The sequence below is a fragment of the Dermacentor variabilis genome, chromosome 10 (genome assembly GCF_050947875.1).
Source record: "Dermacentor variabilis isolate Ectoservices chromosome 10, ASM5094787v1, whole genome shotgun sequence".
NCBI classification, from domain to species: domain Eukaryota; kingdom Metazoa; phylum Arthropoda; class Arachnida; order Ixodida; family Ixodidae; genus Dermacentor; species Dermacentor variabilis.
Window position 1 is genome coordinate 60,974,138 of NC_134577.1, and position 25,535 is coordinate 60,999,672.

Sequence of the window (25,535 nt, forward strand, 5' to 3'; positions counted from 1 at the left end):
AACGCATGTCCACTGTTGTACAGTGCAATTTTCTTGTGCACACTGGCATCGCAGAGGTAACTATCTGGGATGTGCACAAGCAGCAAACGAATGCACACATTTCAGTCATGCCTACAGTGGAAGCAGGGGTATATGGCACAAGGCCCGCCTGCGGTTCCAACGACCGTGGCTACGCAGCTTTCAGTGGCGCCTCAATAGGCGCTGCGCATGGCGTATATGCATATGCTATATAAACACGTTTTGCTTTCTGCCTGTGGTGTCCATTTTTACAGGGTTAGTACTGTTATGTTGTCACTCAGAGCAGGGCACATCTCACAACACCCAAAATTTCTTTAACATGTTCGCTGATCCACTAGCAGCAGAGGCCCGTCTGATCAGACTACGTGCGTCATGAATAGTGGCGTACGTACGTAGCACAGATTACTCTGGAATGTATGGCGAACACAGCGCGGCAGCATTCCCTTACGTGGGTGTTGCCCAGCGGCATCTTACATTCCCAAAAACTACATTTTCCTAGAAATTTATGCCAGCACCGTCTTCAATCATCCAAACATGCACGCCTGGACACATGCACAAAGGCAGTAAAAATGTCTGCTTCAAAAATATAATATCTGACCATTGAGTCGAGTGACAATGCATTGCCTGCAGCTTTAGCTTGCCAAGAAGTATTTTTTTTTTAATTCTTCACTAACCTTATATGGGGTCTCCAGGATTATCTTCCCATCAAATGTCAAGGCTGGCATCATGTTCTGCTCAAACACAACAAGGCTGTCCTCCTGAAGGCCAAAGAAGTCGTGCTTGGCGAAGAACTCGAGCGTGGGTTCCTTGGTGTGCTCGCTTGTCATGATGTACCTGAGGAAGGATAGCAGGAATCGGTGATCATCATTGACCCTGTAGCACAGTAGTAGAAGTTAGAAGTTTATTTTATTTTGAAGGAATTGAATTAACAGAGACACAAGGCTTCATGCGAAACAGGGCCTCAGTTACCCATTCATAACTGACTATGTGCAAACTTCTACACCAAACAGAGCAATACAACAATTAGTGTGGTACACACAAAATTTCTCAACACAGCAAACAAAAAAGTGTTATATTTGCTTTAGACACTGAGAAAGAAACTAATTGATGAAAATGCTTTCATACACACAAGAAATAGATGTAGTATGATGTATTATTGTAACTAAATCAACTTTCTCTGTGGTGAAAAAAACTTTTTTTAAAATTATTTTTCTCCCCAATGTTGTGGTTTCTTCCCCGGCGTTTCTAATCTGAAGGCTTTGAGGACGATGAGCAACCATTTACAGCCTTCTGTAGCACGGGAGCTGATGGCGGATCACAACATGCATCTTCAATGTAATAAAGTGGATCAGGGACTACGGCGTCTCCCGCAGCACGTTCGCATCAGTTAACACCTACAACAACCGGCAGGAACAAGTGCGCCGGGGAGCATTCATTACCAGGGAATGTTTCCTCGCTTGCCGGTCAGCTCTTGCGCCAGCTGCGTGAGGCGGCAGAGCCGCTCCCCTTGCAGCTGGTAGAGCGTCTTGTGTGAGGGCAGCCCCACGTCGTACATGCCCTTGGGGTAGGGCACGCCCAGGCGGGTCCCCTGTCCACCGGCCAGGAGGAGAGCGGCCACCTTGCCCTCGGACACCAGCCGCAGGCCTGGTGAGAGGAGACAGAGAAGCGAAATGGTTCAGTGCAGCATGAATGGCTAGCTGCCCAGTGTCTGACCCGCACAGTCAGGTTTCAATCCAATTCAATCCACTTAATGTACTAAAAGGTATCCTGGCTGGACTCCTGGAATAGAAGCTGCAAACACGCTTGATGGGGGGGCCCAAGAGTGCAATACAAGTCAACATGTGACACTTACGTTATTCACAGAGACAACAAGAACTTCATACAAGAAATAAATAAGTTCACTGTGCAATAGTAGCCATAATATTATACACAAGTTTCCGTTAACATTAAGGAAGCCATAGCTGGGTGTGCAATTGATTGCATCATCAGTTAATGTTAATGCAGTTATGTTACTGGACTGTTCTATGGTTCAGTTAATAGTTATCTTTTAATTAAAATTTTATACCCCACTGAATGCAATCAAAATTTTGCCAGCTTGCAGTGGGACGTGTACGGTTCAACATGCAATGCATAATTCAAGCTTGAAAATTTGGTGTCATGGCCCCTTTTAAATTATATGTAACACATAAAAATAGTGTCTTGAAGTTGCTACCAGGTTTCTAGTCGACCACCAAAGAGTGGTATTCATTTAGCAGTTTTACAATCCCTGCTCCATGAATAATTTAGAAGTTATCTCGGCAAGGCTTGAGTAAAATACGAAGTAAAAAGCAAGACACTAGTACAGAAAGCCAGCACATGCACGAGTGAGTTGACAATTTGGCTGACTGTACACGAGGGCCTATTGAATATTTCTGCAAATTTGCCAAAAGTCTAGGAATTCCTAAATAAATCTGCCCAAAAAAATTATATTAACTAAAAGCACACTTTCTCTGCTAAACAAGCCAGAATATGTGCCAGATCTAGCGGAAGATCCACTAAAACAACAACACAGGCTGAAATGGAGGACTGTGTACAGCAACCGCAGCAAGTGTTGCGATCATTACGACACCGTGACTGCACCCGGCCACTTGCCACACCCACCTTCATTGCGGTATGCCTCGAGTTTCTCAGGTGAACACCGAGACACAGAGCCATGCCGGTCGGTAGGAATGGGCTCCAGGAGGTCATCCAAGCTTTCAGCATCACCCGATCCCGCGTCTGTCGCCTGCTTGAACGCCGATGACGTCCTCGCAAAGTCTATGTACCTGCGCAGTGTATGGTACAGTTCCACTCCTCAGTGACCTTCTTCCTGACACGAAACAAGGGCTCCTGTCGAACCCACCAGCCCTCAAGAGAGGACAGATCAATCCAGCAAATGGGCGACCGCAAGGTACTCGCAGTCCCAAGCTGCTCCTTCCCTGTAACTGCCATGTGTGCTGTCATGGAAGTTCAGCATGACTTATTGCTGTGCTATAACAGAAATTATTGCTTCCACAAAGCTTGAAAGGCAGTATTGCTAGCAAGCGTAAGAAGACACAAGTCCACTTTGAACTCTCATCAATTCTTAAATGAATGTTAAAGGCAAGTGCTAAGCCAAACAAAAAAAAAAAAACAAGTCAGAGTTACGAAGTGCCCCAAGTGTCATTTTTAATGAGTACAGAGCTCACGAAAGCCAGAAAATTATCCACACAATGGACACTGCAGAGTTGACACTGCCTCTGTAATGCAGTGCTTGCTCTCAATAACATTCTTATAATGAGGTTTAACTGTAGTACTGTGATAAAGTATTGCTGCTTGTCTGTTATGAAGTTGTTTATTAAATGCTCAGCTGGTTAATTGGTCAACTGTAACATTGTGCTTTAACTGTAGCTTAACTGTAGTATTTAACTATAGTAAATAATGTTTGTCTTTACTGTCCCTTCAAAATTGGCAGTCTAGCTTTGATTTAAAATGAAACATGCGTGATAGCGCCAAGTTTATTGTTTTCACATCATAAGTAACCTTGAAAGCCAACAATGCCCACAAAAAAGGAACAAAACAGAAAGGGCACACTAACAAAAGCCACTTGAAGAGCACCTGCGAATCAGATGCTACACTTTTACAGCAGCATTAATTCGCACAGCTGTTGCTGCAGCAGTATAGACAAGGAAAAACAGGTCGCAGCAAAATGCTCTTCCGAGCAGCGAGCACACAAAGGCACCTGAAAAGGGCAATAAATATCCACACAGTCGTACCTTGATTTAACAAAACTGGGATTTTGTTAAATTTTCTACTGATAGTTCTTTCAATTCCCCAACACGCATTCATATATGAGCCTTATGTGTTAAAAACCTTAAAACAGTGACGTCAACTCACAATCGCAGCAATTTGGGCCCGTTGGTGTCCCATGGAAAAAGATTTTTAATAGCACAAGGACGTGGGAAGAAAAACAACGGTGCTGCGCTGCGATATGCCTGACCGGCCCATGCCAGAGGTTTGTGGTGAGCCACTGTAACTTATCACCTGGGGGCAAGGTGTTGATCACGTACACAAATGATGCCAGCTGACTTCGAGTACTACCTGCTCACATCCCAGGAAGGTTACCACCAGACCATACCAAACTGGCTGGGTAAGCACCTGTAATCGAACTACTTGGAGGCCTCGGTATGGATTTGCGCTCCTTGCAAGAGAGTTCAATGACCACGCTGTTAAGGCTAGGGGGGTTGGTTGCGCACTCCTGTAATCCAGTTTATTGGAAGCTGCAGCGAGGAAGTCGGGTCTCGCGAGTCAGTCCTGGGAAGTGTCCGGCGACCATAACCCAGAGGCGCCTGAACGGTGCTGGTGGCTGCGTCGCCGTATAATCCAGCTAGGGTGGAGCCGTGGCGTCTGTGTGGAAGCTCTCCCCACCTCCACGGCGTGTGTCATGGGCAACATGCGAATGAGCCAGATGCCTGCACAGCTGAGAGGGGGAGCTCATGCTGCATGCCGAGAGTCGAAGGACTGCAGCTGCAGTGAGAGGGGGGAGAAGGTGAACCTCATACCCGACCAGGCACCCGGCAAAATGAGCACAGGTTGTCAACCCCCTCCTGCAGTGCCGATACATGGAATGTGGCATGGTCAGAAAAGTTGGGTCCAAGTCCGCAAGAGCAGTGAAGTGGTAACTGCTTTTTGAGTCACTGTGGTTACTCTGAAGCTGCAAGAGGAGATTCTATGGTGGTTTTCAGGAACGGCAGCCCCAATGTCTTGCTGCGCTGCTCGGTCAGACAGGTGTCGGCGTCGCTTGCTTTGTATTTTGTTCCAGATGGCCAACTCCTAAGTCGGAGAGTATGGGCCTGGCTGCATTGCGACAGCTCAGCCCGAAAAATTGGGCCAGTTTCACCCATGGATTTTAGTGTGCCAACCCATGTCTGGCCTGGGGGCTTTCCTGCAAAGCTATGTGCTTGACTCGATTATTTCCGTGTGATGCACAGGGCCGCTAGTTTGGTCTTGGGACACTCGTGGACTTTGGAAAATGATGAACCACACATCTGTGATGACAATGGCTTCACGGATAATGATCGGTGACCATTACCGCTCACCTGAGGTGTTGCATATACTCAGGTGGGTTTGCTCTGTTGCTGCACAACTATTTTTGGAGCAATCCCAAGGAAAAGGGTCCCCAGAAGCCACGATGGAAAATCGTTGCTGCAAAAATCAACTCGGTGTCCTGCTCTATTTAACAAAGTTTTGGAGGAAAACATGGATAATGAAAGGCCATGCATAGGCGTACAAAGCCCACAAAGGCAAAATTTCATTTTTTTTTATGTGTGTGTGGATGGATGGAAACATCTTTATTTTAAATCCGGCAAAGTTTAACGACCCGGGCTCAGGTTTCCCATGAGAGGACTTCGAGGCCTTGCTTCGTTGCCACCTCTCGGGCCTGCTGAACAGCCCACTCTTGCGTCTTGAGGTTGGAGCTGCGCAGAGCAGCGGCCCGCTTCAACGCAAAAGCCTCCGGAGCTACTGCCATTGTAGTTGATATAACACGACACTCCCACAACATGTGTGAGAGAGTCGCTCTAATTTCAAGACATAATTTTCAAAGAGCACTCGGGTAGTGCACGGGGAAAATGTGCCGCAATCGCACCGGACTGGGGAAGGTTTGTGTCTGCAGTTGTCCCCAGACGACTGCCTGGCGACGTTTCAGTTTGGGGTGAGGGGGGGGGGGGGGGGGGGCAATAACCACCTGCCTAGCTGGTAGTGCTTGGTGATGTCATTGTATCTGACCAAGCGTTGTCGTGTGTTTTGAACTAAGAGTTCCAAACTCGAAGAGGCAGTCTCCGATTCTGCACGGCGAGTCAGGTCTCGCGCAAAGCGGTGTGCTACCTCGTTCAAGTTAGGGGAGCCCTTGTCAGTGGGGGTGGCGATGTGCGCTGGTAACCACATGATTGCGTGTGTGTGTTTTTGCTCTTGAAGAAGTATGTTGTTTGCCTGAATGTTAACTGTTTTAAGTATAACAATATTCTCCATTTTATAAAATAACTACTGTATCCCATTGACTTCATTATAATGAGGTTTGAGTGTGTGTACTACAGTTTACTTGTACTAGTTCAAATTCCTAGAAACTACTTATTAAAGAGTTTCAGTTTCTGCACACGAGTGTTACTGTCTATGGAATACCGCAACACCAGAGATATGGGCTTGAGAAGCAGTACTGGTAGGAATTTCTTGCGGCTCTTTGTTCAACTATTTGTTAGAACTGTTTTTGTATATGGTATGAGTGTCCTTGTCAAAGGAAAGCAAGAAAGACACTCAAAGACACTCAAGATTTAGCCAAACGTCACTTACGGTCAACTCCTTTCACATTTCACTCGCTCAGGCACTGCAGAGAACTGCATTGATTTCACTATTTTAGCAGGCGCCTCTCCCAGAGACACAAGCCGCTCAACCTGACTGTAAAATAACTAAGAAGCCAAGCAGAAACACTGTCATGCTCCACTAAATCAGCACGGTAGCGGATCCAGGCCAACGTTCCACGTTCTGGTGCCAGCGTGAGTGTTGAGCATTGAGCGCATGCGCATTAGCATTCACGCTGAGCGGCTGCTTGCAAGTTGTAAGGCTACACCGATCTGAGAAAAGCGGGCCGCAAGTGCTCTGGCCTCGGAATTGGTTAAAAGGATGTTCCACATCCACCACCACCATGGCCATGAGGGGGGCGCGCTGGTTAACACACTACTGCACACACTGTTGTACTCGCCCCAATGGCAAGCGGGTGTACCGGGCTGCCAACTTTGCATCAATGACCCCCTGTGAAAAGCGACTGCCCTGGGCATGTGGGGCAGATGGTAGTCACAGGAAAACACAAGGAACAAAGATGGTCACTAAGAGAAAAAAATAACCACAAGCCCACAAAGAATGGTGAAGGATTGCAATGGTGAAGGATCGCAATGATTGCACTTCACTCATGGAAGTGCATATATAAGGCTTCATCTGTACTACATGGACAACTTCACAACAGTATGTTGGTAGTCTGCACATTGTACTGTTCGCTCTCTCTTATCCCGTCTTTCTGTATGCAATTAGCATGCTTCACCTATTTCTTTACCCACTTTTGTGTGCTTCCACTGTGTGTTGTGTAGTCCCTGAAACATCTCCCTCATTCATGAAACAAAACAAATTTTATGTCCAACTGATAAAAGTGACAAAGTATGCTCCTCTTCTGAAATGAAAATTAAAGTTCTGCCCTTCAAAAATACACCTATATGCAATCACAACATAGTTAATTCGAAGTCAGTTATGCCGATTCTATAGGGACAGTGGGACAGAACTGATTGTAGTTAGGAAGCCACATTTTAGTGATGCTTTCCTCATGGCATCCGCAGCTGTAGACATTGTGGGCTGTGATTGGCCAGTGCAATAACACTGACGGTGGTTGGGAAGCCATGCTTACTAAAGCTTTCTGGTGTCCAAAGGTGTAGATTCTGTAGTCTGTTGTGGCGCTGTGGCGAGTGGGTTTATCACTGCAGTTAGCATTTTTAGCCTACTTCTCCTGCTACAGATCTTAAACGACGGTGTCTTGAGTAACACGGTGGGCTGCTACATTACGTGAAGGCTAATCCCATTAAAATCTACCAATGATCGGAAGATGGATTCTGCTAGAATTTTTTTTTAATCAACGCCTTTTTTGGGTCTCCACTGGGGTTTGGCATTGTTTCTTCTTCCTTGCCAGATATATATGAATATATATACAGACACCTTGAGCCGTTACGTATGTGCTGGATGCTGTCTGGCCTAGTAGACGGCTGTTTATGTGCCACTGGATATGTGCCCATGTGTGGCCAATTCTCCACAATGGTTATGTGCCACCGTCATGCAAGTGGTATGAAGCCTTAAATATATTTAGATGTGCGTCATACTTCTCTACGTATACACCTCTCATCAACATTCTTGCCCCGACATGCACCATACATTGCCCTTCGTCCTAGTGATGCAAATGGCCAACAGCTACAGCCTACAAGGTCGCTCTCATGTCACGCGCTACTGTTGCTACCTCGCTAACTCAAACTAGCTTCGCATCGTTCAGATTCCTGCTGTGCTGGATTAGTGCAATTTCCTTCAGAACTGTCTTTTTTCCATTATGACAGCAGACATGCTCATGCACCATTATCGCCCATTCACCTCAAATCGGTCATCAGCTGGCATCTCTGCTCCTCAGTGAGCTGCGGCCAGAACCTGAGCAGGTGCTCCTGGCTGTGAGCCTTGAGCGACGCTCGCACATCCTCGTACTCAGCGTTGGTGTATCTGAAAACGAGAGTGAGTGGGATAAGCAACCGGCGCACAGGGAACCAACAGCTTCGAGTGGTGCCACTACAAAAAGATTGCGCCCTGGCGGCGTGAAGAAAGCGGTCACGCTTATGACTGCTACACTGGCTCCCTTTACCGGCTATCTGTTTGCAGAACTCCTGGACCTGTTCACATTGCCAACGACTGTTTTCCCTCGTTTGTGCAACATTATGGCAGGTGGTACTCTTATCGGTGCAACATTACCCGGGCAGGATGAGTGTGTGATGATAAACTTTTTATCTACGACAACATCCTGCAGATGGTCAGCGAGAAATCAGGCACATGTTACGCAATTATGCATCATTCATGCTCTGCAGGACTTGTAGAATCTGCTGGAATCTGTACGGTGCAAAAAGCTACACGCGAAAAAAAGGAATTTCTTTAATTGTGATGTTTGTAAGAACAACAAAGTGAGCCTCTGCCACATACCCCTACAGCCAGGCAGATCCCCATTTGTCATTGGTGATATAAAGTAAGTTTCATGCAATCTTCACAGACCTTATTTGAATAGTTCATTTCCTTCAAGTTTCCAGCATTTCATGTTAGTTATCCAGGCCTTTCACCGCCATTTGTGAGGCGCCTTATTTAATACAGACCGCAGAGCGACTGCCCCAGTGAAGCAGTTGCCCTGCAGATCTCCAGGCAAGGATAAATTTTTCTTCAAGTGCAAATTTAGCTTTTTGATGACACTGAAACAAGACAGTTTGTAGCTTCTTGCTAAAATGGGACAGATTTGCAATTTTTCTTTACACAGAATTACATGACGTGTCCTGCAGCTGGCCAAATTTCCGTCATTTGAACACAACCCTGTTCAGGTAGTGTGTCTGCATATGAATAGACATCTGCATTGCTTCCAGTCTCGTTTCTCATCACAGTAGTCTAAAAAGAAAACATGACTTCCTTGCATTTCCTCAACTACAAGTTTGGTGAGAATTTTTTTTTTTCGCACCTAAGTATGTTTTTTTTTTCACTTTATTTGTTTTATTGATTCAAGTCTTTCATGCATCAAAGATACAATTGTGAAACAGCAGAAGGACATAAAATCACACGGGTAATAAAGTGGACATAAAGGACACTCCAAGCGCTTAATTGATGCACTCGTATTCGGCGAAAGACCTCTGCCCGTTTCACGGTATTCTCAACCAAGATAAAATTCCGTTTTGGTATGAATGAAGCTGCTTAAGGTTGTACCAAACAGAGGCGCACCGTGCACTCTTATGCAGCGCAGTCAGGCATCGACACTAAAAACAGTCATGAGCTGGCATCCCTGTTACTCAGTGATGTGGAGTTAATTAGGCAGGCATATAGTTAGCAATTTTGAAGCCCATTTTGATGAACTGTACTTCTTGTACGGCTCTGCTCCATGTATCAAGAGAAATAGAGGATGTGAAGTGTATTGATGACTTGTATAGACAAGATATAAGTAACAAACTTTTGATGACCATAAGACATCGGCAACTCATTTGCAAATGTCAATTTTACGAACCAGAAAATCGATAAGAGCACAGGTCTGTACACAACTGGTATACTTGTTAAGAAGTTATCTTTATGGATACATGTTAGAGTGAGTGCAACACGCAACATACAAAACATGCAAATCTTAAAACTATCAAATTTTTCCATGTTCACATGCCCTCTTAGCATTTTTCTTATTTAGAATTTTGTTTATAGGTGCCATGGCCAAGACAATGCTCAACCAAGCTCATCTCAATTTATTCAACTTATTTGTGCCCTTGGAATAGTGTGCAAGAGTGCCTCACCAACTACTACTTTTCTTTTTTTCTGCTTCATGTATGAATAGCATCAGTACCTGCGTACATACGAGGTATCAATCAACGATTATCCTCTACCGATTGCAGCTTTAACAGTTATTCCAACAGAGGCAATCACCAGAGAAATCGTCAACAACCAACAAGTGCACAGCAAATACGGGGTTTGCTCGGGCTAAGAAACAAAAAACAAAAAAGGAACTAGTATTAAGTAGAAATGAAAGGAAACAATCGTTGCGCTCGGTCGACTGAAATAGTCATTCTCAAAAAAAAAGAAAGCGAGAAAAAAAAAGCCAACTCCGTCCCCGGCCACGTTATGCATGGTTGCGGTCACTCACGCCTCAAGCTGGCCTGACTCAAGCTGGCAACAATTATTAATCGATGTTCACGCGGACCTGGAAAGTCACAGGCCCAGCTACGTACAACACGCCCACACGCAAATCAACAACGGCGTGTGTGTGTGTGTGTGTGTGTGGGGGGGGGGGGGGGGGGGTCCATCAAGCACGTACGGTTTCGGTGTCCGCCAGTCGTCGTCGTCCACATCAACAACCGTCGGCGCGGTCAACACCCGCTCGAAGCGACGTCCGCGCACCACGTACAAGCTCATGATCGCGCGGTAGATCACCCGAAAGCACTTCTGTCGCTCGCGGGAAGCAGAAGTTCGACGCGCTCGCTTTCAACTTGGGCACTCGATCCCTTCGGGGTCAGGTCAACTTTGTCCAACAAGTACCGACGAAGAGAGATTACGCCGAGATGCCAACGCACCGACGACTCTCCAAGAAAGCGACGCGCGAGCGTGGAGTTTCGAGAGGGGCGTCGTCCCAGCGCTGCCGCTTGGCTCTTTATCGCGATCGAGGCGCCCAGCGTAAGCCCAGCGCGCGCGCTAGCGTCATCAAACGGCCGACGCGAAGCCAGCGTGGCGGAAGAGAGTGGGGTCCTTTGTTTTTACTTGACCAGCCCAGCCGACGCTGAGCACGCGCGCGGGTTTTGTTTACCTTCTCGCGATAGGAGGAAGAGGCGCGCGCGCGCGCCAGCGAAAAAAGCAGCTCGAAAAGATTGCCAGACGAAAAAGAGCGAGTATCGATCAACCACAACTGTCACGTGCGACGAAGGACCAGGAGGCGACAAAACACTGCACGACGAATATTATCTCGAGTGGCCGCAAGCGCTTTGACGAAGGACCGCGCCGCCGCCGACGACGACAACAGCGCAGCAGCCGCGAAGCAGACCCAACGTTGAGGGGACGCCTGCTGGAAACGTACCGTGACTAACGTAGCCCGAAAGAATACAACAGCTAAAACACATACAGGCGGCGCGAGGAAGTCTCGGACAGTTTAACCGGTTGGCGCTGAATACTGCAGTTCGGAAGAGAAAATGAGTCAGCAAAACCATCCCGTATCTCGAAATACCCGAAACAAAAAGCAAAAAGCGGAAATGCAAACGTTGACGCAAGAGGGCGCTGCTAAACACGCTAAAGCCATGTCTTTTGTAGTATGCTGTATCTAAGTGCATCGAAAGAAGGAAACGCGGGGAGTTTGAATGGTTTCAGCGTGTGATGTGCGATTTAGCGTTTATGTTTGGAATCAAATAGGTCGAGCAAATACTAATGCCCTCAATTCAAACAAACATTCCAGTGGCGAATTCGGTATTGAACTTTTTTTCGGACGCTCGATCATTACCGAATACACGAGATTAAGTAATAAGGAAAGTTCCATCCACATGGTCCAGGCTAACTTGGTACGCTCGTCGTAAGCCAGTTGCGGCGACCGTTCACTCTTTGTTGATTTACAAGCTGCTCAGCCGAACAGGCTTGCAAGTACAGCAGCGCGTATCGAAGGAAATAAACAATATCCAACCTTTATTCTTTTTTATAGCCACTTTCCCTCTTTCTGTACATTCGTAAGCAGCGAAAAGTTAGGTATTCAATTAAAAAGCATTACTATATGGCACCCCTACAAAATGCATGAAGATAAATAGAGGTCAGATAAAATGTCGCAGCTACGGATAACAGATTCGCAAAGGAGTGCGGAGTGTCTCTCTCTCTCTCTCTCTCTTCCTTCGCCGCCCCGCACGCGTGGCGAGACACGGCAATGCGTGGCCTTGCGAAAGCTCCAGCCTCGCCAAGCAGCGCGCGCTATCGATAGGCAGGACACCGGACGCTAACAACGGCACGTACACACGATACAACGCATTCTTCGCGTGATCCGGCTTCCTATTCTAGTCACGGCACGCAAGGCGGTCGAGGCCGGCCGGCTTCTTTTATTTATGCCGCTACGCCGTGGCGTGCTCCGGACCGTTATAAGTGCCGCGATTCCAGCTCCGTACGTTTTTCCTTTCATTTTTTTTTTCTAACTCTGTCGATCCTCCTATTCCACGCTATCGAATTTACTGCTTCGAGTCTCAGAATTCCTACTAAATGCGCATGTGTTGAGCGCATGACCGGCTTCGGTACCGCAATCCTGTCCGACAAATACCTTTCTTTTTATTTATTTATTTATTTATTTATTTATTTATTTATTTATTTAGAACCTACTGCAGCCAAGTAGACCAAACAGGTGGGGTTGCACGAGAATACACTGCAATGTGTCCATACGTCAACATAGCGGTAGTACTAATCGAAACATAAGCATTTTAACACGTACGCGATCGACCACTCCTGTTATCATTAACAATTGCACAACGCTACAAAAAAAAATGGACGCAATGAATGATGCAAGGACAAATCTTCAGTTGTACACACCAGTATTACAAAAGAAATCTGCACTTTCGCCAAATTTCGCCAATGCCTAGTCTGCTATAAGCGAAGTACAAAAGGAATTACGCACCAAAAGGTGACTCCACTGCGCGCTCAAAAAAGTACTAGCACAATCAGATGTAAATGAATTTAGAAGGGCACTATAAGATAAACACCAGATCAGCTTGGACTGATAAAGGTTCTCTTTAAAAAAAAAAACGATTTTCGTCACTTTCCGTAAAGGCTCACTACCACTTGGCCGACCCGACACCGATTTCGGTCTGCCGACTGTCGGAGACAACGTTTTTTCCTTCGTGTCGGCACCTCTGTCACACTGTACCGACACCAACAATCTACAGTGTGACAGAGGCGCCGGCACGAAAGTAAAGAAAAAAAAACGCTGTATGTCGCCGACAGTCGGCAGACCGAAATCGGTGTCGGGTCAGCCTACGGCGAGTGGGCCTTAAAAGAGGTTGTTTACTAGATGGGGGGAGAAAAAAAAGAAGGCCACGCGCTTTCACTTCTTGAATTTCGCGCCGGAAACGCGGCGCTGTTACGTCAGCATGACGTCACGCTTTTCGAAGTATGTTCCCGTATTCCAGCCGTTGGCGCGCAGTAAAAAAATAAAGGTTATCGAAACTCGCGAAGTTCGGCCCGTTGGTTCCTTTGGAAAACAAAGCAGCCCGTCTTTAATGATAAAAAGTGAACCATTATAGGTCCGAGGAGACTCCGTCGATACTCATGACGTCACAGCAGACTGATGCGGGAACTTCAACGCGGCGTCGTCACCCGTCATTTCTTGTCTCTTTTCTGGATTAAAGTAATTTTTTGTAGAATAATTTACTAATAGAGCTTAGCTAAATTCTACCTCCAGTATTCTTTTAATGCTCTCTATATACGATTCCTGTTACGCTTTGCAATGCGTTCCAGAACGTTTCAATGCTTTTTTGCCATAACTGTCATATTTCTGACCTGAAACGCGTTGTATTCTAAAAAAAAAAAGAAAAAAATGAGCGGACTGAAGCACGTTTCCAAACATTTTCTACTTTTTCCTGCGCAGGGCAGAAATACGAGGAAATAAGAAGAAACCGATGACGTCACACTGAAGAATCGGTGCCGACGTTACGGTGTGCGAAATTCAAAAGAAAAAAGAAGTTTGGCCTTATTTTTACTCGGGTAATAAGAAAATGCGTTTCAGCCCAACGAAAAATAAGGTTGCAGAGAAGCCAGTTCAGACTGGTTTCAAACTGAAAGAGGACCTAGACGTCAAACTTGTTGACGTCGCAAGGCGGATCTTCGGGCGCGTATTTCTCCGTGAAACCCCGCCGTGTCACGTGCCAAGTGGTGTAAGATGACAACTGAGAGACACAGAACAGGCAGCCTTGCAGAGAAACTTGGCACCAGGCGTAAGAAAGTCTTCTCAAACTTCACGATAGTCTTACTGTAAACTTCGTGCAATTTTCAATTACCTCTGCAAAGGATTCGGCGTCGGGCAAATATAGGATTCAGCAGTTCCTGCGGGCATTTAGTCGAACAGTTCGTTAGGTTAAGTTAGCTTATGTGTGAGGAGTCAAAAGGGTTTGATTGAATAGCTCATTCGGTCGGACGGAATCCTAGTCAAAACTGCAAATAAACGGCGACCACTAACAAAAACAAGGAATAAAAGCTTTTTTTTTTTCTTTCTCTCTTCTTTCTGCAAGTGAATGGGTCCCATCAACGTGGGCAATCAAGGAGAACCGTCGGCCGAAGTGAAGGAAAAGATACACGAGACGCGTCAGCTGCGCTTGTATGCGACAAGAGCGCTGTCACGAAGGAGCAAGAAGGCAGGCAGGCAAGCGGGTGACAAAGCAAGCAAAAATAAAGAAAAGATAACTGCACAAAATTCGTTACATGTTTTCTTTTTCTTCGCGCTACTCGGCCTATTCTTACGAGAGGAACCAGTTAGCCCGGACAAAATATTAGAATTGATCGCAAGAACAAATTGCGGCCCATTGTGAAACCGTTTTCAGGCCAAACGTCGTCGTCGTGACGAAAGGAAAACTGCTTGATCAACACTATCAAACACTAATTATCCCCTTCTGTTAAGCCTCTTCGTTTTACCTTCTCGTAGTACAAGGCAAGCACCCAACTGCAATTTTAACCTGCCCAAAGTAACAATGTGTATGGTGAACGCCTGACCGAGTTCAGGGGTGTCAAAATATGGAACTACCGATAGAGGTTAAAGCAGCGAGAAATTTTAAAATGACCACCAAACTGCACTACAAGTGTAATGAAACTGTCTGAAACTCTTATGTGAATTTTCTTTTTGTGTCACATTCTTTCTCTTGGATTCATTGTGTGTATTTCGTAAACATGTTCTACTACAGTTGTATAGTATAGTGTCGTATACATCCCAATTGTTCTTCAGCTCTTCACGCTCTGCGGCTGAATTCCTAGTAATTTTTGTATTGGACATGTTCCTATGGGTGGGCAGCGCCCATAGCCCACCCATAGGTACATAGCCCACCCATAGGTACATAGCCCACCCACAGGAACATGTTCAATCACCAACTCGCCCAGCTTGCTGTCTTAATTCAATTTTTGTATTGGACCGATCACTAGCCTTTGCAGCTATCGGTCCAAACATTGTTTTGTACACAATTCATGTTTTATTGAATAAAGGCTCACATTTAAAAGTTGCTTTGGTGTGCACGTTAAGGACAATGAGAGTGACCACTGCTGGTTCATTGGTTGTTCATCTTGAAACGATCGAGCTGCAGCGCGGACAAGGAACAAGGGTACAGGAGGGCACGTGCGTAATTATTTTGTGCCTTCTCGCACCCCTGTTCTCCCCGTCCGCGCTGCACAGCTGGCTCGTCTCACGTTAAAGAAACCCGGGTTGTCGACCTGCCCTGCGCCCCGAGCCCTCCCTTAAGAGCGCACTTATTGAGAGCACGACACGACGGTGCGCGTCAAGTACTATACACCTGGGCTCGCCTTCGCACGCTTTCTCTTGCGCCCAAGGGATGCGGCGCGCGGAGCGCGATGGGATCTCTTGTAGCGCTCGGACTTGATACCGAAACTTTACACGGCGACGCCGACGGCAAAAAAAGTTAGACCGGAGTGTCAATATAAGTGCTATAACAATAAAAAAAAATACTTAAAAGCGGGGAGCGCGGCAAAGAACGGAGTTTCGGCGAAGCTGGCTTCTCCACAGTACGTGCCATTGCAAGGTGAAAACAACTATCATTTCCATCGTTTTACAAAGGGTTTTCTATCTATCTATCTATCTATCTATCTATCTATCTATCTATCTATCTATCTATCTATCTATCTATCTTTGTGTCTCTCTGCCCGAATGAGTGAGTGAATCAGCGAGCGGTGCGTGCACGCGTGAGCAAGCGAACGAGCGAGCGCACGCGTTTCTACGCGTGCACCTTTCGGCGCTGCCTCCCGACACGCTTTGTCGTCCTTGCGACGGATTAAGGGCCCGCGCTCGAAACGCCGGCGCGCTAACGGCACGCCGAAGCAGCAACGGCGCGCATCAGCGTCACACCGACGCACGTTCCACGCTACCGGCGACCGCCTCTCTCCTTTTCGGGCCACGACTTGCTCCTTCCACAGTTTCGTAAACGACAGAGAGAGAGAGAGAGAGAGAGAGAGAGAGAGAGAGACATAAGAGGGACACGGTGCCCCGCATATCAGGCGTGCGCGCGCCTTGGACATGCTCGTTATACGCCCGGCCGGAACCCGCACTGCAAGCACGCGTGAAAACCGCAGGCGGGGGGGGGGGGGGGAGGTGCAGGAAGAGCGGGGAGGGGGGAACATGACGTGAAGAGATGCACTGAAAAGAGAGGAACGAAAGAAAGAAAAAAAGCAGGAAAGCTCTCGCGTCATAAAAGAAACGAGAAACGTGCGAAGCCAGCGCTTTCTGTTCTCTTTCCGGCACGCCGGATCACGACGAAAGAGACCGGAGAGCGCGCTCGCCGGTTAAACCTGCTTTCTCCTGCGGAACTGCGTGCGCTTGCTTGCATCTTGAGAGAGAGAGAGAGACCTCGGCAATTTGGGACCAAGGCAGACAGGTGTCCGCGCGCAGCGTGCGAGCCGGGTCGGCTCTGCAGGTACACACACACACACACACTGCTTCCGCATAAAATATATATAAGAGGGGGGAAGTAACTAGAGAAGGACGCTCATAGAGTCGACGTGAGCAGGAAAAAGGAAGGAGAAAGAAAGAATCCCCAAGAAATAGTGACAGGTGTAGAGAAATAAACCTCTAACGACGTAAGCGAAAGGAAAACGCCACACATTGCATGTGCATGGCGGGCTCTTTCGATCCGACGATGATCAGCGAAGCCGAGACGGCCCTATGTAATACGAAGGCAAAATGAAAAGGAAAAGGGGTAAAAAAAAAAGGGCCAATTTTGAAGCAAGCCTCAATGAGCACGCAGACAGCTTGTCAACGACAGCCTGTTCTTCCTGTCGCTAATGGGACTCGGCGCTCAGGGAGGAAATGACAAAATGCCTGTGCGTGAGCCGTGCGCAGTCTCGATTTGGCTGGTTTGATTCGGTTATTTTTGACTAGACGTAAGAGAGGATCGATCAATTGCCAACTACCAGTTCGTCAGAAAGAAAAAAGATTCAATTGCCGTCAGTTCCGTTAAGTAAAATGAACCGACTTCCCATTTTATTCTATGACACTCAGAGAGAGAAAGATAATAAAAGAAAAAGGAAATACAAGTGCATCAACACAAGACCGCAGGGCTCAATTAAGAGCGCACGGTCCATCAAATGAGAGGCGAGGAGGCTTCTGGTCCGCCATCATACATTGTAAGCCTTTGTCTGATTCTGTTGTATATATCTTAAGAAGCCAACAGACCATGGGGCGCCATGCGGCCCCTCCGGCCCCATTTTCTGTTGGGCTCCTCGGTTAACTCCCTTACTTCTCGTTTGTGTGTGTGTATGTATATATATATATATATATATATATGTGTGTGTGTGTGTGTGTGTGTGTGTGTGTGTGTGTGTGTGTGTGTGTGTGTGTGTGTGTGTGTGTGTGTGTGTGTGTGTGTGTGTGTGTGTGTGTGGCCAACAGACAATGCGTAATGCGAGGACGTCGGTTCGTATCCCACCTGCAACTAGTGTTTTCTTTTTTTTTTTCGTCCACTTTAATTTCCCTTTATCTATCCTTTTTACATGTCAATCAAAACCAAGTTATTCACCCTATGCTTTAGTGTGCGCTTCATATAATTGTGACTCACAAGGAGCGGGCCCCTCTGTTCCCCTTCACACACACACACACACACACACATATATTATATATATATATATATATATATATATATATATATATATATATATATATATATATATATATATATATAACGTTTCGAGACATCTGGATGATGTAATGCTGCACTGCCTCGAAGATGCGCCCGCGGTGTACAGGTGACGTGGAAAAAACCCTTGCGAGTACAGAATGGTATCGTGATCGCCCTTCCGAATCATCGCGTTACGTTACAACCAACTGTCAACTTCCGACTTTTTTGTGTGTGTGTGTGTGATTCGTGAGAATGTCACGACGTAAGGGGTAGAACACGCAGATTTTCGTTTTTGTTTCCTTTTTTTTTTTTGCGCATACCTTTCGTGGTATACATACGCGCTTCATCAACGATGACTCGTCTTTAAACGCAGCACACAAACAGCAGCAGAGACTGACAAGCAACCCAGTGTTTCTTGTTATTTTTAGATTACAGTGACGTATCGAGCGCCTAATTAGCGTTGCCGATTCGGCCTTCTTCGGGAACTTACGCGAATAACTGCGCTCGGAGCAAATGCCATTCTTGGCAGCAACAAATTTATTCGGGCGAGCTGGTTCGTCTGGAATGTAGCTTTATAGCTTAACACCTTTAAAGCTCTCTCGCGAACAGAGTTTGACTGTCGCAGAACTCGACGCAACATTCGTAAAAAAAAAAGATAAAAAAGAAACGTAGAACCCGCGGCTAAAATTCGTAACGGAAAATTGGGGAATCTCGGCAGAGACGTTACACACAACCCAGACGCGGGAGGGGAGGGGGGGGGGGGGCATGTATAGCCGGGAAGAAGCGCGCGGACGCGTGGCAAGGCCCACTCGACGGGGCGCATACACCGAGTGCACGAATTGCGCGCCTGTGGACTATATAGCGCGGAGAAGGCAAAACTTCGCTATAGACTACACGTGCTACAAAGCGAGGGGGAAAAAAACGCCAACAAAAGCGTAATTAACGTAATCAACAATCCTGAATTTCCGGAGGATGTGATAATCCAGGAGTCAACCACGCCCGAAAGGCGAGCTTTTCTCTCTCTCTCTCTCTCTCTCTCTCTCTGTCTCGTGTCGCGCAGCAAGGGGGACGATCGGCCTTTCAAACTAGGCGCGCGCTCTCTCTCTGTCCTCGCTGATAAGCTCGTTTCGTTAGGACAGCCTGTCGCGTCCACAGATGGCGCGACGGCGGCGTTGAGGCGAGAAAGCGCTCTCTTCCAATTCGAACACTCTGCGCGATTGAGCCCTTGTCGCCCTTGTACGCCTCTAAGCAAAAGTGTACGCGTACAAGGGATAACGGTGGTAAGGCCGATTTCGTCACGTAACCAGATGTGCGGGGGGGGGGGGGGGGGGACTGCAGTGCAAACTCGGCATTGCGAAACGTTCCCGGCGCGCCCGTCCAATTGCAGTTTTGCGCGTCTGAATCACGAATAAATTTACATCTTGTTTTAGGCCACGGCTTGTGGTCCGTACATACTTATATGCTTGCGCACAAAAGGCAAGTTACGAGTTGTCGTGCACTCCCGGCAAACGACGCCGCATACACAGGCCGACATCGCTGTATACTTACACGTACATGCGCATGGCAGTAAATTCTGAATTTCCTATTTCCTCCCACTACAGCTTTCCGCCACGTCATGAATTTTCACAGCACCTTACACTGTTTGGGACAACATAGGTTAATGGCTTACCGCTCAACAGAAATTACATCGCATTCTAGCGCGGAACTAGGGGTTAGAGAAACGAATGAACTGCATTCCAGATAAACTGAAGGCTACAGAAACGGGCGATGCAATCACGGGGTAAATTGACTGTTGCATCGATCTGCTTGAAATGTGGGAATAATTAGGGCAAAGGCAAACCGAAAGTGGGCGAGAGATACAAGTTTGCCGAACCGACATCTCGCGCATTACGCGTTAGGTCCTCTACTAAATTAAGCTACTGCGGCGATCATGCGATCGCCATTTCGCCCACTATTTTCGACATCGGTTCCTGTGTACTAGATCTATAGTCCTGGGAGTGTTAGCAAGCGCACCCTCACGGCCAAAACGGCTCTCTCTCTCTCTCTCTCTCTCCACACGCAGAGAGAGAGAGAGAGAGAGAGAGAGCAGCCGTACTATTGACAAGAGGCCAACAGAAACCTCGCACGCTTGGCAACAACACTGCCAAACGTTGTGCGTTTTCTTGCACAAAAAGACGCGTGCCCCGTGCGTTCGTAATGATACTGCAATGCATCCAAAGGCGCCTTGAAGCGAAGCCGGACGGTTCCTGCCGTTCTACAACACGTCAGGTCCGTCTCGCGTCAGTTTCCACGAGTATTGTACTCAGCCAAGCAATCGCTCAAATAAGACCACTTCATCAAAGACGTTTCCCCAGGCGTGCACAGCCGTGAGACGCGGTAGAGCCGCGACGCCTTTCGCTACACAGACCACCTCGTTGTAGCGAATCACCTGCAGACACGCCGAAGTCAATCAGAGCGCCGGCACAGCGGGCGCAGCACTGTACAAACCGTATGAGCAAATACATGCTTTGCACTCCCTGTGGCCATTTGCCGCCTGTGGGTAAGCCGTGGCAAGGTAGTCACGACGCCTTTCGCTATAATATCGGTCATCGCCTTATAACGAATTACCCGCAAACGAGAGCAAAGCAATCGGCGCATGGCGTCTGCGTGCGTAGCATTTTACAGGCCGTATATTAGTCAACAGAAGCCTCGCCCTCCAACCAACCACTTCCGACACATGGAGTGCCGTGAGAAGCTAGTCATGACACCAGTAATTTCGTTATAACAAATTCCTTGCAGACAATCGCGAGGCAGTTAGCTCACACGGCTCAGTGGGCGTGTCACTTAACAGGCCGTATAATCAAAAGCCCGTTCTGCAACCCCGCGCGATCATTTGCGACCCACGGACAAGTTGTGAGAGGGTATAGCCACGACCCCTTTCGTCTACCGGCCATTTCGCTATAACGAATTACCTGCAGACACGCGGGCAAATCAGTTAGCTCAACGGCGAGGCGCATCCAATTACAGAGCCGCATAATATAGACAAGACCTGCTACCCTCTCCCCCCCCCCTGGAACCCACTGATAAGCCGTGAGAAAGGCAGTCACGAATGCCTTTCGCTATATCGGTCATTGCGTTATAACGAATTACCCGCGCAGGCACCGCGCGACGCAGTATCGCCGGCACACCGGGTGCATGCATGGCATTTCACAAGCGTCGCGCGACCGAGACGCCCGCATATGCTCTCCCCCGAGGCGCCGACAAAGCGCAAAAGAAGCACGTCGTTGTTTCCTCCTCTCCACACTCTTTCTCTCCCTCTCTTCTCCCGCGAGGCCTCCGTTCGTTTCGCCGCCTGCGCGTGCCACATGCATAACGAGCGCGCGTGTTCCGTAGACCGATCGAGGAGATTATTCATGCACGCCATACGGAGCTGCCACACTTCTTGAGCTGCGTGAGAAACTCGCCTTGACGAGAGCGAGCGAAAAAAAAAAGAAGGAACTGGTTCTTCCACGTCTGTAGGGACGCCAGCAGCAGCTCCAGACACGGCATAGGATTTCGCTCACTGTACTTTTTTTTTTGTGTCTTCCTATCTGCCGAGCAAAAGCTTTGCAGCTAGTTGGTAAGGCCGAAGAGGTGGGTATATATATATACACACGATGTCAACCGCATTCCACATGCGAGAGGCGCACACATTTCGTCGAGATTCGCCTGCTCTATAGCTGTCGAGGACAAACCACTGTGCAAATGTGGGAAACCCGTTTCCCTACATGTGTACACAGGGTGTCCCAGCTAACTTTAGCCAGAGTTCAATTACATACGAATGCCACGTAGCTGGACAGAACCAAGGTAATGGTGTTTGCCGTCGCTTGGAGATGCTCAGATTATTCTTTTTTTCGTTCCACCTGATTATATAAATAGTCTTAATTAAGTTCTCGAATATCATAATTAGATGAAAAGTGTCGATTAGGAAATGGTAGAGCAACATGAAAAACTCCCGATAGAGCTTTCTGTACAATACGTGCTACATGAAAGTGTTTGGCGAATTATCTAATTAGGTGGAATGAAAAAAGAATAATCTGCGTATCTGCAAGCGACGGCAAACAACATTGCCTTGGTTCTGTCCAGCTACGTGGCATTCGCATATTTTTTATATATATATATATATATATATATATATATATATATATATATATATATATATATATATATATATATATATATATATATATATAACGGAAAGAGGGCACAACACATGCGCCTGTGCTGGATACCCTCCACTTTCGGTCACATTTCTTTGCGCTGCTTCACTTAGTTGCACTGCGTCATACCAACAAGACCGAATTTCTACCCTTCTCTTGGTGCTGAAAGTGACCCACTAAGCGATCAGAACTGAACTTTAACAGCTGCCCTTCTACAAGAAATTATAGAAAGTGCACAGCTGCAGCCACAAAAGTATGCGGGTGTCACTCCTAAACGTTCAATCTAAGAATATTTTACACCCTATGGGCCGTACTTTCGCCCCCACAACAATAAGCGTCATCTGCCTTGCTTGCGTTTTCTCCCTCTCTCTCTCTTTTAAACTAGACGCACGCTAATTTGCGGTCAGGAGTGCCACATTTCCCGTTGATAACGTGCATAAAACTACTTAACAATGCCAGAACAAGGAATGTCGCTGAAGCTAACGCTTCGAGATTAGAGAACTTGTCAGGTCAGCAGCCACAGTTCATGTCTCTATCTTCCTGCAACCTATCTTGCTTTTTTCACAACGTGCATGCCATTAGCGATCTGGAAGTACCGACCGCGCAGCGTTAAACAAAGGAAACGCACGAATTATAGACGAATATATGTACTGTCGTCGCGGGAAAAAAAAAACACCTCGAAGGTTGTAAACTGCTTTTAGAATTACAATCCAAGGCCGCAAGGTCACGAGGCGGCCGAAAGCGTTCGGCAGAATAGAGCCTTAGGCATACGCTACACTGAAAGCATGTTACAGTCTTCTTCTAGGGCGTATATATGTTCCATTCTGATGATGCAGATAGACGCGACGCTCAACGCGAAAAACACATTGAAGGTCGGAGGACGGGAGAAGCAGATACGAAATCGGGACGAAGTGTCACGCCATTCAACCGTGCACACACTAAACTCGGCTACCAGGAATAAAGAGCATCGCTTATCTACCACGTCCACACAAGCCTTTATCATACGCCGCCCCACGCGCGTTTCGTTCATGCAAATAAGCACGTGCATAAAGAAATTCACGATGGCATCCCGGGACCGTGAGGCCATCACGCGCATGTGTTAGCGATGTGTGGAGATGCGAAAGAACAACGTCCTCAGTGTGGCAGTCCGCCATGCGCCACATTTCGCTGCCCATGCGTGACGGGCGCATCTGCCAATGTTTACCTGCACACACACACACAAAAAAAAGACGTTAAGTGGCTATGGCGTTGAGATGCTTAGCACGAGGTCGCGGCTTCGATTGGGTTCGATCGCGGCCGCATCTGATCGGGGGCGGAATGACAAAAAAATCGCGGTTTCACCCGAAAGGCGAAGCATCGATTGCGATAGCGAATTAGTAGAAAGCTATAGGAAGTAAAGTTAGTATAGTTTCATCGGCCGCATAAACTTCCAAAGGTTCGCTTACTAACTAAAGTAACAAGCGTGGTGTCGCGCGCGCACAAGCAAACCTGAACACGTCTCGCTCAATGACAGCGGGAACTCGCCTGTCAAAAAACGCTGGAGCGAGGAAGCGCGGCAGCGGCATCGAGCGAATTGACCTTCGTGCTGCCACTCGCACCAACGCGAACCAAGCGGCGAGAACACAGCGCACACTAAGCTATCAGCACTCGGTGAACTCTGCGCCCATCGCAGATCTCCTTCGAGATAAGGCCCGCGCCGCCGCGCCATACGCGGCAGCAGCCAATATAGAACGCGCCCCTTCTCCGTAACCTCCGCCTCCCCCCTCCCCCGTGAAGTCTTGCGTGTGACGGGAGGCGGCGCGCTCCTCCCCGCTTTCCTCCCTTATTGCACGTGTGAGTTGCATGAGCCGCCGCCGTCGTCGGCTCACCCTCGCACGATTTCTCTCGCACATACAGCATACGGTGCGCGGCGACGATGTTACCGCCCTTCGACTTCATACGGTACATCACGGCGACGCCGACGGCAGAAATGCGCCTGGAGTGTCCATGTAGTTGCTATCGCAATAAAAACTCGTGCACAGTGCTTTGGGTGCAGGTATAACGGACATTAAAAGGAAAACTATTCTAGCTGCTTTTGTAAATCACCTTTCCAGAATAACGAGAAGACACTTGGTAAGCCAAAAAACACGCAAGAAAAGAAACATGGCGGGTGACGTCACATTGACGTATGCTGGCGCGAAATTCAAAAAAGTGAAACTTTTGGTCATCATTTTCCCTTTTGATAACCTACCTATGACCCCGAAACCAGCGAAATTGAGTTCATCGATAACGCATTACCAATCCAAATTGATAAAGAACACCGGGTGTCCAAACGTACTGTAAACGCGCTCATGTAAACGCGGACGGGACGGGCGGGGTCGGTGGCTCGCAGCCAGCATGCGGACGCGCAACTCATCATCCCTGGCCTCGACGCAGGCTGTCGCAACAACCTCGACCCGTCAGGTACGAGTTCGTGTAAATGCTGTCGAGTTGGGCAGTCTCTGCCCGACTTCCGACTCGACACGCTCCTGCCGGGTTCGTGTAAACGTATAGAAGAACGATCGCAGCGCCAGCGTTCGCTCTAGCGATTTTTGCAGGAAACTCCACGCCGCAGCCGGGAGTCGTCACGGGCATCGACCAGCAACAAGTTCAAGTGCGCCCGTACCACGTGCGGCCCCATTCAGTTGCCGCCACAACCTCGGACGGCGCAGCCAAGCGAAACGAACAAACGAACGACGCGCCGTCTCGAATTAAACAGGAAATAGGAAGACGCGTCTGCGGCACGGCTCGGCCGCAAAGTGACGGCGTGCTCCGCTCGCGTCACGCAAACAAGCACAAAACACACACACACGCACGCGGAGATCGTAGAAACCCGGTGGGGGGAGACGGCTCGCCTTCCGTAGAATTAGCGCCACAGGTGTCCCGACAGAGAGAACACGAGACGCGCCAAGAACATAATAGACACGAACGCGCAGCGGGCGCCTCGACAGACGGTGACGTGCAGTTGCGTGCAGCGCGGATCGAATCCGCAGCCACGCTCGCACCATTCATTTAGGGGGGAGCGAGAAATGTTGTATCACTCCGCGCCGGCGCAAACGCGAAATCCAAATTCCTCGCAAAATTTCCATCTTTTCGAGGCACTCGGGGAAAGTTTAACAGCTCTTCTTGAAGTGTCGCGTTTGATGTTACGGACTAACCTCTCGAGAAGTTGGCCTCG

General features: G+C 47.9%; 1 protein-coding gene and 1 pseudogene across 3 annotated transcripts in view; one reads left to right on the forward strand and one right to left on the reverse strand.

The window, feature by feature from the left end:
• LOC142559266 (putative ATP-dependent RNA helicase DDX5 pseudogene) overlaps positions 1-15,263 on the forward strand; it is a 52,514-nt pseudogene extending 37,251 nt beyond the window's left edge.
• The window catches only part of mmy (UDP-N-acetylglucosamine pyrophosphorylase mmy), a 96,134-nt gene that overhangs the window by 20,080 nt on the left and 50,519 nt on the right, over positions 1-25,535 (reverse strand). Inside the window, exons 1-5 of one of the 3 annotated variants that reach the window (XM_075672837.1) lie at positions 10,637-11,322; positions 8,194-8,316; positions 2,659-2,822; positions 1,458-1,662; positions 693-852 (exon numbers count right to left, since the gene is read on the reverse strand). In XM_075672837.1, the coding sequence (XP_075528952.1) occupies positions 693-852; positions 1,458-1,662; positions 2,659-2,822; positions 8,194-8,316; positions 10,637-10,734 (750 nt within the window). In that variant the 5' untranslated portion in view covers positions 10,735-11,322. Of the gene's footprint in view, positions 1-692; positions 853-1,457; positions 1,663-2,658; positions 2,823-8,193; positions 8,317-10,636; positions 11,323-25,535 lie in introns of those variants that run through there. The other 2 variants (XM_075672836.1, XM_075672838.1) reach the window with 2 other exon arrangements.